General features: G+C 43.9%; 1 protein-coding gene across 2 annotated transcripts in view; it reads right to left on the bottom strand.

The window, feature by feature from the left end:
* si:ch1073-145m9.1 (CDP-diacylglycerol--glycerol-3-phosphate 3-phosphatidyltransferase) overlaps positions 1 to 14209 on the bottom strand; it is a 39060-nt gene extending 24851 nt beyond the window's left edge. For both annotated transcript variants that reach the window (XM_034169023.1, XM_034169022.1), the window contains exons 1-3: positions 14041 to 14209; positions 5356 to 5451; positions 3719 to 3831 (exon numbers count right to left, since the gene is read on the bottom strand). In XM_034169023.1, coding sequence (XP_034024914.1) covers positions 3719 to 3831; positions 5356 to 5451; positions 14041 to 14080 — 249 coding nt within the window. In that variant the 5' untranslated portion in view covers positions 14081 to 14209. The remainder of the gene's footprint in view (positions 1 to 3718; positions 3832 to 5355; positions 5452 to 14040) is intronic.
* Between the last annotated feature and the right edge of the window lie 529 nt (positions 14210 to 14738).

The raw sequence follows: 14738 nt of genomic DNA, 5'->3' as shown, positions 1-14738 counted from the left end.
GTCCCTACAGGCTCACACAGTGTCCACACGGTGTCCACACAGGCTCACACGGTGTCCACACAGGCACACACGACGTCCACACAGTGTCCACACGACGTCCACACAGTGTCCACACGACGTCCACACAGTGTCCACACAGGTTGACACGGTATCCACACGATGTCCACACAGGCTCACACAGTGTCCATACGGTGTCCACACAGGCACACACGGTGTCCACACGATCTCCATACAGGCTCACACAGTGTCCACACAGGGTCACACAATGTCCATACAGGCTCACACAATGTCCATACAGGCTCACACAGTGTCCACACGGTGTCCACAGTGTCCACACAGGCACACACAATGTCCACACGGTGTCCACACAGGCTCACACAATGTCCACACGGTGTCCACACAGGCGCACACAATGTCAATAAGGTGTCCACACACTGTCACACAGTGTCCATACAGGCTCACAGTATCCATACAGTCTCACACAGTCTCATACAGTGTCCACACAGGCTCACACGGTGTCCACACAGGCTCACACGGTGTCCACACAGGCTCACACACAGGCACACACGACGTCCACACAGTGTCCACACAGGCTGACACGGTATCCACACGATGTCCACACAGGCTCATACGATGTCCACACGATGTCCACACAGGCTCACACAATGTCCACACGGTGTCCACACAGGCTCACACAGTGTCCATATGGTGTCCACACAGTGTCCACACAGGCACACACAACGTCCACACGGTGTCCACACAGGCTTACACGATGTCCACACAGACTCACACAGTGTCCACACGGTGTCCACACAGGCTCACACGGTGTCCACACAGGCTCACACAGTGTCCACACAGGCTCACACAGTGTCCACACGGGCTCACACAGTGTCCACACGGGCTCACACAGTGTCCACACGGGCACACACGACGTCCACACGGGCACACACGACGTCCACACGGGCACACACGACGTCCACACAGTGTCCACACGGGCACACATGACGTCCACACAGTGTCCACACGGGCTCACACGGTGTCCACACAGTGTCCACACAGGCTCACACGGTGTCCACACAGGCTGACACGGTATCCACACGATGTCCACACAGGCTCATACGATGTCCACACAGGCTCACACAGTGTCCACACAGGCACACACGGTGTCCACACGATGTCCACACAGGCTCACAATGTCCATACAGGCTCACACAGTGTCCATACGGTGTCCACAGTGTCCACACAGGCACACGCAATGTCCACACGGTGTCCACACAGGCTCACACAGTGTCCACACAGGCTCACACAGTGTCCACACAGGCTCACACAGTGTCCACACAGGCTGACACGGTATCCACACGATGTCCACACAGGCTCACACAGTGTCCACACGATGTCCACACAGGCACACACAACGTCCACACGGTGTCCACACAGGCTCACACGATGTCCACACAGGCTCACGCAGTGTCCACACGGTGTCCACACAGGCTCACACGGTGTCCACACAGTGTCCACACAGTGTCCAAACAGGCTCACACAATGTCAATACGGTGTCCACACAGGCTCACACAATGTCAATACGGTGTCCACACAGGCGCACACAGTGTCCACACAGGCGCACACAGTGTCCACACAGGCGCACACAGTGTCAATAAGGTGTCCACACACTGTCACACAGTGTCCACACACTGTCACACAGTGTCCATACAGACTCACAGTGTCAATACAGACTCACACAGTTTCATACAGTGTCCACACAGTGTCCCTACAGGCTCACACAGTGTCCACACAGTGTCCCTACAGGCTCACAAAGTGTCCACACGGTGTCCACACAGGCTTACACGATGTCCACACAGACTCACACAGTGTCCACACAGTCTCACACGGTGTCCACACAGTCTCACACGGTGTCCACACACAGGCTCACGCAGTGTCCACACACAGGCTCACAGTGTCCATACAGTCTCACACAGTTTCATACAGTGTCCACACAGTGTCCATACGGTGTCCACACAGTGTCCACACGGTGTCCACAGTGTCCACACAGGCACACACAATGTCCACACAGGCTCACACAGTGTCCACACAGGCTCACACGATGTCCACACAGGCTCACACAATGTCCACACGGTGTCCACACAGGCTCACACAGTGTCCATATGGTGTCCACACAGTGTCCACACAGGCTCACACAGTGTCCACACGGTGTCCACACAGGCTCACACAATGTCCACACGGTGTCCACACAGTCTCACACAGTGTCCACACAGTCTCACACAGTGTCCACACAGTCTCACAGTGTTCACACAGTCTCACACGATGTCCACACAGGCTCACACGATGTCCACACAGGCTCACGCAGTGTCCACACGGTGTCCACAGAGGCTCACACGATGTCCACACAGGCTCACAGTGTCCACACGGTGTCCACACAGTGTCCACACAGTCTCACACAGTGTCCACACAGTCTCACAGTGTTCACACAGGCTCACACAGTTTCATACAGTGTCCACACAGTGTCCCTACAGGCTCACACGGTGTCCACACGATGTCCACACAGGCTTACACGGTGTCCACATGGTGTCCACACAGTCTCACACGGTGTCCACACAGTCTCACACGATATCCACACAGGCTCACGCAGTGTTCACACGGTGTCCACACAGGCTCACACGATGTCCACACAGTGTCCACACGGTGTCCAAACAGGCTCACACAATGTCAATACGGTGTCCACACAGGCGCACACAATGTCCACACAGTCTCACACAATGTCAATAAGGTGTCCACACACTGTCACACAGTGTCCACACACTGTCACAGTGTCCATACAGTCTCACACAGTCTCATACAGTGTCCACACAGTGTCCCTACAGGCTCACACAGTGTCCACACACTGTCACACAGTGTCCACACGGGCTCACACAACGTCCACACGGGCTCACACAACGTCCACACAGTGTCCACACGATGTCCAAACAGGCTCATACGGTGTCCACACGATGTCCACACAGGCTCACACAATGTCTACATAGGCTCACACAATGTCCACATGGTGTCCACACAGGCTCACACAGTGTCCATACGGTGTCCACACAGGCACACACAACGTCCACACGGTGTCCACACAGGCTTACATGATGTCCACACAGGCTCACACGATGTCAATACGATGTCCAAACAGGCTCACACAGTGTCCACACAGTGTCCACACAGGCTCACACAATGTCAATACGGTGTCCACACAGTCTCACACAGTGTCCACACAGGCTTACACGATGTCCACACAGGCTCACACAGTGTCCATACAGACTCACACAGTGTCCACACAGTGTCCATACAGGCTCACACAGTGTCCACACAGTGTCCATACAGGCTCACACAGTGTCCACACAGTGTCCATACAGGCTCACACAGTGTCCACACAGTGCAACGTCAGCCGACATGAGTCCAAGCGTCCAAATTGAAACCAGAAAACTACATTTAAACAGTTGTTCATTTTTCTATTGATGGACAGATTTTGTCCAGCGACTCCCAGAGAGGACGATTTAGAGACGAAGGACCTGTAGGTTTTGTTCAGACTGCCGGTCAGAGTCTGATCCCATGTACCAGTCTGCACAGTCAAAGAAACATGAAACCCGTTTTTTCACAAACCTGTTTCAAGTCTCATCCGTAGGTGCTTTGAAATGTGACCCAAACGTTGATTAGATCTCACCTCGGTTGTCAGGCTCCACAGCATCGCTCTGCTCAGGTTGTCCACCACCACGTCCAGCCACGCCCCAAACCTGGAGGTCTGATCCAGGGTCCTCGCCAACCACCCATCCACACCTACAACACACACGTGGTTCTGTTATCTCGGCGCTTTGTACCCACCGGTCGCACTCAGCAAACTCATAACGTCATCCACAAAAAGGGGCGGGGACAGTTGCCTGCATCATCATCTTCCTGCTGCACGAGTTGAGCTGTCGATGTTAAAAGCCAAGATCCCTTCGTGGCTTGAAGACCAACAGGCCCGTTACAAGGTCAGGCAGTGTGACCTGCAACTGTTCACCAGGAACTCCAGCCCTTATTTTCTTCTTCTTCTTCCTTCGGCTGCTCCCACTAGGGGGCGCCACAGCAAATCAGTTGTTTCCATCTCACCCTGTCCTCTGTATCTTCATCTGTCCCACCAACCACCTGCATGTCCTCCCTCAGCACATCCATAAACTTCCTCTTTGTCCTCCCTCTTCTACTCCTGCCTGGTGGCTCCATCCTCAGCATCCTTCTCCCTATATACCCTGGGTCCCTCCTCTGCACATGTCCAAACCATCTCAGTCTTGCCTCTCTGACTTTGTTTCCAAACTGTCCCACCTGAGCTGTCCCTCTGATATGTTCATTCCTAATCCTGTCCATTCTCATCACTCCCAAAGAGAATCTCAACATCTTCAGCTCTGCCTCCTGTCTTTTTGTTAGTGACACTGTCTCTAAGCTGTCCAACATAGCTGGTCTCACTACTGTCTTATAAACTTTCCCCTTCACTCTTGCTGATATTCTTTGGTCACAAATCACTCTTGCCACCTTTCTCCACCCACTCCACCCTGCCTGCACTCTCTTCTTCACCTCTCTACCACACTCTCCATTACTTTGAACAGTTGACCCCAAATATTTAAACACATCTAATTTCATCACTTCTGTTCCTTGTAACTGCACTATTCCACTGGGCTCCCTCCCATTCACACACATGTACTCAGACTTGCTCCTGCTGACTTTCAAAGTCAGACTTTGAGCAAACATTGCATCTGCAGTGCTCTTTCTCGGCAAGCCATGTTGCTTCTCACAGGTCTTCACCTGTTTTCTCAGCCGAGCTTCTATGACTCTTTCCCATACCTCTGCACATCACCCTTGTTCTTAAAAATAAGGAACCAGCACACTTCGTGTCAACTCCTCAAGCATCCTCTCACTTTCCAAGATTTTATTAAACAATCTGTTTAGAAACTCCGATGCAATCTCTCCAAGACATTTCCATGCCTCTACTGGAATGTCATCAGGACCAACTGCTTTTCCACTCTTCATCCTCTTCATAGCAGCCCTCACTTCATCCTTACTAATCCCCAGAACTTCCTGATTTTCTCTGTCTCTCTCTCTTTTTCTCTCTCTCTCTCATTTTCATCAATCAGCTCCTCAAAATGCCCTCTCCACCTTCTCAAACAGCTTCCTGTACGATGTCACAAATCGGCATAAAATTAACATCAGGACTCTGCCACACACAGTTTTGTGTGTGACTGCGTTGATGTTGAACCATTTCACACACTATGATCCTGCTGTGGGTCGACATCCAGGCTGGTTTACAGGTCATAGGTTAGAACACGTTACCATCAAGTGCTGTGCAGATGGAATACAGAGGGACGAAAACTTCTGGAGTCTGACGGAAGCACCAGGCAGCAAACAGGAGCAAAATCCTCAGGTATCCTGAAGGGGAAACGCGTAAAAATCACAGCTGTGCAGGTCCTTCACATTTAAAGCATCAAAAAGTTTTTTTCCCCCTTCATCTTGTCACATTCTTTTTTTTTAAGAACCCTAATCCTTAAGTGATTAAATTTTCAAGGTCATAGTCAGGAAAAATCTTTTCAAAAAGCCCTAAACATCACTAAAGACAGCTCCCACCCTGGCTTTGAACTGTTTTTGAGTCTGTTTGTTCTGGTCTTAATACACCTGTAGCGCTGCTGCTACAGGTGTATTAAGACCAGAACAAACAGACTCAAAAACAGTTTCTTTCCCAAAGTGATAACATCCTGATTTCGGCATACATCGACAATAATGTGCAACATTCCATCCCATAATGTGCAATATTTATCATTTTTAATCATGTATATAATAACATACTTATTCTGCAATGTACATACCATCCAGGACCGTGCACCTTACCTTCTAATGTTTACATTGTATATATATTTTTTGACATATATTATTTGATATTGCTGTTTTTCTTCTCACTTGCCTGCACTGATTTTGGAGTTGGCTTTTAATCTCGTTGTACATCGTATAATGACAATAAAAGGCATTGTATTCTAAAACCTCATAACGCTGTCCAAACTTCTTTCATAGTTGAGAGCGTTGTGTAGGATGGTATCCTTTATCAACTGACAACGTTTGATCCAGATCTGATCCGTATTGCGGATTTAGCAGATATTTGATTTTAACATTGAAAAGCCCGTTTGATCTATATTTTGTATTATATTTTATCTTATGAAAACCCACTTCTAACAGGGATTTGACCTTGAAATTTTTTCAAAGGTAAAAATTTGTGAAATTGGAAATTAGTGTTGGCGGAAGTTTGCGCTCTACGAGCACAGAACTCTAGTTTGTGTTTTTTTTTGTTTTTTTTTTTAAATCACATCCAGCATCTGTTGTTTTTACAACAAACTTTATGTTCAGACCCTGATGACGTATGAAAAACTCTTTCACTGTGATCTCTGAGTAATCTGGCATTTTTTATTGAGTGCGTTCTGAGTGCTTTTATTTGTAATCAGTTATTTTAAGTAGAAAATAAATGAATGATGTGTTGGCGTTAATTTAATAGTTTAAATATTTATTTGTTTGTTTATTGTTTAATGTAACTAAGTCATTTGATTTTGTATGACACAGTATTTTATGTTATATGTCAGTATTTTTTAAATTAATGATATTGTGCAGTTTTATGTTCCAAATGTCAAATAAATGAATCAACACAAAAAGAACAGAGTGACTATTTTCATTCTTCCTTGTAAATAGGCAAACTTCCTGTTTACACAGTGGAATGAGGATAGAATCATGGAAATATAGACTGGAATGGACGTGTGCGCCTCACTCTATTAGTGTCACTCAGGACAGGAAGGCGCCATTACTAAGGATGGAGATGTGCAGATCATCAATAATAAACTGACTGCTTTTGTTTTGCACTAGCGTCGCTATTTCTTAACGGATTTTAATAAATGTAGGCTTGTTTTAAAGCCATTTGAAAGCTCTTTCCAATGAACCCATACGGGTGATTCTTTAACTACGGGCACTATTGGCCTTGTAAATGTAATTTCCACCACACCATTGCCTTACAATATAAAGCGCCATGGGGCAACTGTTTCTTGTGATTTGGCGCTATATACATGTGCTCTGATGTCACTGTTTATCTCCATAGAAACTACCCAAACAATCTTTCATACAAATTGTTTAGGGACATTACAGTGTTGTGGTGGAAATTACGGCAATAGTGTGGGACAACTACATTTTGTTTAAAAAAAAATCACAACAGTTGTATGACATTGAATACCCCAATTATGTTTTAATTATTTTACTGATATTTTATTCAGAGATATTTTAAAACATTAGAAAAAACGTTTCTTTACCATTCATTTTAATCATTGAAGATCAAAAGTCTGGGTGTGGGACAAGCACAAAACAGCAATATTTGCATATAATGATGCTGAAAAAAGGTGAAAAAGTCATCATAGACTACTAGAACAAATTTCTTAACACACTTTCATTGTGAAGATAACTATAAAAGTTTGAAATTTCCCCTTTTTTCTGTTTTTCATACAATATGATCAAAGGACATAATATGTGCCCGTAGTCTAAGAATCACCCATACATGTCTGGGTAGAAAAAAAAATGTTTTATGTAAAGTGTGGAAATTTGGGGAAAATATTCCATTCTGTTCATTTACTGTGATGTTTTTTTTCTGTCATCATAATTCTTGATGGATTTTTATAAATGAAGCCATGTAAGTTCTATTCAAGCTGATTAAAAACTCTAATGAACCCATACATGTCTGGATAAACAATCCTTATGTATTAAAATATAAATCTGAAGTATGTCTTGCCATTGTGCTCATTTACCTTGCTGCTTTTTCCACTGTAATATTACTGCTAGTCTTTTAATGACAACAACATATCAATCAATCAATCAATTTTTTTTTATATAGCGCCAAATCACAACAAACAGTTGCCCCAAGGCGCTTTATATTGTAAGGCAAGGCCATACAATAATTATGTAAAAACCCAACGGTCAAAACGACCCCCTGTGAGCAAGCACTTGGCTACAGTGGGAAGGAAAAACTCCCTTTTAACAGGAAGAAACCTCCAGCAGAACCAGGCTCAAGGAGGGGCAGTCTTCTGCTGGGACTGGTTGGGGCTGAGGGAGAGAACCAGGAAAAAGACATGCTGTGGAAGAGAGCAGAGATCAATCACTAATGATTAAATGCAGAGTGGTGCATACAGAGCAAAAGGAGAAAGAAACAGTGCATCATGGGAACCCCCCAGCAGTCTACGTCTATAGCAGCATAACTAAGGGATGGTTCAGGGTCACCTGATCCAGCCCTAACTATAAGCTTTAGCAAAAAGGAAAGTTTTAAGCCTAATCTTAAAAGTAGAGAGGGTGTCTGTCTCCCTGATCTGAATTGGGAGCATATGAGTTTTACTAACATTTTATTACAAGTAGATATAAAGCCATTCAGAATTTATGACTTTTGACCCTCAGTCAGGGTAAAAAGTACCTCCTCCATCCCCTCCAACCACACTGTTAAAATTTAAATGCCGCCTGTGACCACCATGTACAACCCCTGGCAAAAATGATGGAATCACCTGCCTCGGAGGATGTTCATTCAGTTGTTTAATTTTGTAGAAAAAAAGCAGATCACAGACATGACACAAAACTAAAGTAATTTCAAATGGTAACTTTCTGGCTTTAAGAAACACTATAAGAAATCAGGAAAAAAAGATTGTGGCAGTCAGTAACGGTTACTTTTTTAGACCAAGCAGAGGAAAAAAATATGGACTCACTCAATTCTGAGGAAAAAATTATGGAATCATGAAAAACAAAAGAACGCTCCAACACATCACTAGTATTTTGTTGCACCACCTCTGGCTTTTCTAACAGCTTGCAGTCTCTGAGGCATGGACTTAATGAGTGACAAACAGTACTCTTCATCAATCTGGCTCCAACTTCATCAATCTTGGCCTCTACTGGTGGTTGGCTCTCACTGCGGTATTGTATCACTTCCTGTTCCGGAGCACAGCGGTGTTTTTCTGTATCTGTTAGCTGTTTAATCTGTGCAGTTAGATTGATCTAGTTAACTAGATAACGATTTGTTTCACAGTGTAATCTTCACATGCCTTAACTAAAGCACTCCCTCTGCTGAATCACCTCTAAATTATTTACACATTATTCACTTTGTGTGTTTTTAGGAATCCGCTAGCTTAGCGCAGCTACTAGCTCTTAGCCGGTTTAAAATGGCGGCTTCTCCTGTCTCTCCTGCACTTTTCTGCTCTGGGTGTGAAATGTTTAGTTATTCCTCGGCCTCCTTTAGCAGTAATGGTACTTGTAATAAGTGTAGCTTATTCGTAGCTTTGGAGGCCAGGCTGGGCGAATTGGAGACTCGGCTCCGCACCGTGGAAAATTCCACAGCTAGCCAGGCCCCTGTAGTCGGTGCGGACCAAGGTAGCTTAGCCGGCGTTAGTTCCCTTCCAGCAGATCCCGAGCAGCCGGGAAAGCAGGAAGACTGGGTGACTGTGAGGAGGAAGCGTAGCCCTAAACAGAAGCCCCGTGTACACCGCCAACCCGTTCACATTTCTAACTGTTTTTCCCCACTCGGCGACACACCCGCAAAGGATCAAACTCTGGTTATTGGCGACTCTGTTTTGAGAAATGTGAAGTTAGTGACACCAGCAACCATAGTCAGTTGTCTTCCGGGGGCCAGAGCAGGTGACATTGAAGGAAATTTGAAACTGCTGGCTAAGGCTAAGCATAAATTTGGTAAGATTGTAATTCACGTCAGCAGTAATGACACCCGGTTACGCCAATCGGAGGTCACTAAAATTAACATTGAATCGGTGTGTAACTTTGCAAAAACAATGTCGGACTCTGTAGTTTTCTCTGGGCCCCTCCCCAATCGGACCGGGAGTGACATGTTTAGCCGCATGTTCTCCTTGAATTGCTGGCTGTCTGAGTGGTGTCCAAAAAATGAGGTGGGCTTCATAGATAATTGGCAAAGCTTCTGGGGAAAACCTGGTCTTGTTAGGAGAGACGGCATCCATCCCACTTTGGATGGAGCAGCTCTCATTTCTAGAAATCTGGCCAATTTTCTTAAAACCTCCAAACTGTGACTATCCAGGGTTGGGACCAGGAAGCAGAGTTGTAGTCTTACACACCTCTCTGCAGCTTCTCTCCAACTGCCATCCCCCCAATACCCCATCCCCGTAGAGATGGTGCCTGCTCCCAGACTACCAATAACCAGCAAAAATCTATTTAAGCATAAAAATTCAAAAAGAAAAAATAATATAGCACCTTCAATTGCACCACAGACTAAAACAGTTAAATGTGGTCTATTAAACATTAGGTCTCTCTCTTCTAAGTCTCTGTTAGTAAATGATATAATAATTGATCAACATATTGATTTATTCTGCCTTACAGAAACCTGGTTACAGCAGGATGAATATGTTAGTTTAAATGAGTCAACACCCCCGAGTCACACTAACTGTCAGAATGCTCGTAGCACGGGCCGGGGCGGAGGATTAGCAGCAATCTTCCATTCCAGCTTATTAATTAATCAAAAACCCAGACAGAGCTTTAATTCATTTGAAAGCTTGACTCTTAGTCTTGTCCATCCAAATTGGAAGTCCCAAAAACCAGTTTTATTTGTTATTATCTATCGTCCACCTGGTCGTTACTGTGAGTTTCTCTGTGAATTTTCAGACCTTTTGTCTGACTTAGTGCTTAGCTCAGATAAGATAATTATAGTGCGCGATTTTAACATCCACACAGATGCTGAGAATGACAGCCTCAACACTGCATTTAATCTATTATTAGACTCAATTGGCTTTGCTCAAAAAGTAAATGAGTCCACCCACCACTTTAATCATATCTTAGATCTTGTTCTGACTTATGGTATGGAAATAGAAGACTTAACAGTATTCCCTGAAAACTCCCTTCTGTCTGATCATTTCTTAACATTTACATTTACTCTGATGGACTACCCAGCAGTGGGGAATAAGTTTCATTACACTAGAAGTCTTTCAGAAAGCGCTGTAACTAGGTTTAAGGATATGATTCCTTCTTTATGTTCTCTAATGTCATATACCAACACAGAGCAGAGTAGCTACCTAAACTCTGTGAGTGAGATAGAGTATCTCGTCAATAGTTTTACATCCTCATTGAAGACAACTTTGGATGCTGTAGCTCCTCTGAAAAAGAGAGCTTTAAATCAGAAGTGCCTGACTCCGTGGTATAACTCACAAACTCGCAGCTTAAAGCAGATAACCCGTAAGTTGGAGAGGAAATGGCGTCTCACTAATTTAGAAGATCTTCACTTAGCCTGGAAAAAGAGTCTGTTGCTCTATAAAAAAGCCCTCCGTAAAGCTAGGACATCTTTCTACTCATCACTAATTGAAGAAAATAAGAACAACCCCATGTTTCTTTTCAGCACTGTAGCCAGGCTGACAAAGAGTCAGAGCTCTACTGAGCCAAGTATTCCTTTAACTTTAACTAGTAATGACTTCATGACTTTCTTTGCTAATAAAATTTTAACTATTAGAGAAAAAATTACTCATAACCATCCCAAAGACATATCGTTATCTTTGGCTGCTTTCAGTAATGCTGGTATTTGGTTAGACTCTTTCTCTCCGATTGTTCTGTCTGAGTTATTTTCATTAGTTACTTCCTCCAAACCATCAACATGTCTATTAGACCCCATTCCTACCAGGCTGCTCAAGGAAGCCCTACCATTATTTAATGCTTCGATCTTAAATATGATCAATCTATCTTTATTAGTTGGCTATGTACCACAGGCTTTTAAGGTGGCAGTAATTAAACCATTACTTAAAAAGCCATCACTTGACCCAGCTATCTTAGCTAATTATAGGCCAATCTCCAACCTTCCTTTTCTCTCAAAAATTCTTGAAAGGGTAGTTGTAAAACAGCTAACTGATCATCTGCAGAGGAATGGTCTATTTGAAGAGTTTCAGTCAGGTTTTAGAATTCATCATAGTACAGAAACAGCATTAGTGAAGGTTACAAATGATCTTCTTATGGCCTCAGACAGTGGACTCATCTCTGTGCTTGTTCTGTTAGACCTCAGTGCTGCTTTTGATACTGTTGAACATAAAATTTTATTACAGAGATTAGAGCATGCCATAGGTATTAAAGGCACTGCGCTGGTTTGAATCATATTTATCTAATGGATTACAATTTGTTCATGTAAATGGGGAATCTTCTTCACAGACTAAGGTTAATTATGGAGTTCCACAAGGTTCTGTGCTAGGACCAATTTTATTCACTTTATACATGTTTCCCTTAGGCAGTATTATTAGACGGCATTGCTTAAATTTTCATTGTTACGCAGATGATACCCAGCTTTATCTATCCATGAAGCCAGAGGACACACACCAATTAGCTAAACTGCAGGATTGTCTTACAGACATAAAGACATGGATGACCTCTAATTTCCTCCTTTTAAACTCAGATAAAACTGAAGTTATTGTACTTGGCCCCACAATTCTTAGAAACATGGTGTCTAACCAGATCCTTACTCTGGATGGCATTACCCTGATCTCTAGTAATACTGTGAGAAATCTTGGAGTCATTTTTGATCAGGATATGTCATTCAATGCGCATATTAAACAAATATGTAGGACTGCTTTTTTGCATTTATGCAATATCTCTAAAATTAGAAAGGTCTTGTCTCAGAGTGATGCTGAAAAACTAATTCATGCATTTATTTCCTCTAGGCTGGACTATTGTAATTCATTATTATCAGGTTGTCCTAAAAGTTCCCTGAAAAGCCTTCAGTTAATTCAGAATGCTGCAGCTAGAGTACTGACGGGGACTAGAAGGAGAGAGCATATCTCACCCATATTGGCCTCTCTTCATTGGCTTCCTGTTAATTCTAGAATAGAATTTAAAATTCTTCTTCTTACTTATAAGGTTTTGAATAATCAGGTCCCATCTTATCTTAGGGACCTCGTAGTACCATATCACCCCAATAGAGCGCTTCGCTCTCAGACTGCAGGCTTACTTGTAGTTCCTAGGGTTTGTAAGAGTAGAATGGGAGGCAGAGCCTTCAGCTTTCAGGCTCCTCTCCTGTGGAACCAGCTCCCAATTCAGATCAGGGAGACAGACACCCTCTCTACTTTTAAGATTAGGCTTAAAACTTTCCTTTTTGCTAAAGCTTATAGTTAGGGCTGGATCAGGTGACCCTGAACCATCCCTTAGTTATGCTGCTATAGACTTAGACTGCTGGGGGGTTCCCATGATGCACTGAGTGTTTCTTTCTCTTTTTGCTCTGTATGCACCACTCTGCATTTAATCATTAGTGATCGATCTCTGCTCCCCTCCACAGCATGTCTTTTTCCAGGTTCTCTCCCTCAGCCCCAACCAGTCCCAGCAGAAGACTGCCCCTCCCTGAGCCTGGTTCTGCTGGAGGTTTCTTCCTGTTAAAAGGGAGTTTTTCCTTCCCACTGTAGCCAAGTGCTTGCTCACAGGGAGTCGTTTTGACCGTTGGGGTTTTTCTGTAATTATTGTATGGCCTTGCCTTACAATATAAAGCGCCTTGGGGCAACTGTTTGTTGTGATTTGGCGCTATATAAATAACATTGATTTGATTTGAAATTTAACCAAATTTCTTATTGATTTTTATATCTAAATATTAGCATTTTAGCTCAATAGCTTCCAGGTCATGTGATCAATTGACTCAAACTCAGCGTGGCATCATTGTGCTCCACAGACTGCATGAGACACGCCTCTTGTTTTTGTATTTGAAATCTATTCATATTTTTTATTAGTATTTTAGCTCAACAGCTTCTCAATAGCTTTAAACACAGTATCTCTGGTTTGAATATTCCACATTTTTATTTTGAAAACCGGAAGTCCGTGAGTTTCAATGTTGGAGTCGTCCTGCACCTTGAGCGAATGTCTGTCGAATATCCAACTTAAAAGTAAGTTCACTGTGTTTGAACATCTTCCTTTTTAAATGATCCACTGCGGAAATAGAAAACTTGCTGAAAACAGATTATTTCTGATCAAGCTGTTTCTCACCGACGACGTTCGGCCAAAACAGCAGAACTTGGACTCCCATCAGCACCACAAAAACACGTCTTTAATAAATCCACTCTGTTCTTCTCCCAGTAAGGGCAGGTGCATTTTGCGGCAGCAGCATCAGCACTTCCTGTGGCATCTGTGTGTCGCAGCAGCTGCTGCTGTTTTTTGTATTTCTCGCAGCACTTCCGGTGGCACTTCCGGTGGCATCATTACGTGACGGAGCACATAAGATAAACTTTATTGATCTCACAGAGGAGAAATTCACATGTTACGTCAGCTCTTAAAAACACACACAAGATGGGTGCAAGTAGAGGAAAATGTTCATCAAACAGCATGTACAAGGATAAACAGTACAAGACATAACAAAACACACACACATATATATACATACATATATATATATACACACACATATACATACATGCTTTCAGCTCATTTATTTATTTCAGACGTGTACATGTAAAAGCATAAGCAGACCAGAGATGAAAAAATAAAAATACATGATTTCATTTATTTAGATGGCGCCGTTGTATGTGGCCTGCCGTCGGCACTCGCTTCTTTTAGTGTCGTTTTTATTGTTTTTGCACTTTGTTGCATGGAATGTGTCACCGCTCCTGGTGTATGATCGCCAGACTCTTATCAGCGTTCGGGCTTCACTGGAGAATTTCGCTGTTTCTGGCTCGGGCGGACAGCCA

The sequence above is a fragment of the Thalassophryne amazonica genome, chromosome 4, assembly GCF_902500255.1.
Source record: "Thalassophryne amazonica chromosome 4, fThaAma1.1, whole genome shotgun sequence".
Classification (NCBI taxonomy): domain Eukaryota; kingdom Metazoa; phylum Chordata; class Actinopteri; order Batrachoidiformes; family Batrachoididae; genus Thalassophryne; species Thalassophryne amazonica.
This window is presented reverse-complemented; position numbering and strand designations above follow the sequence as displayed.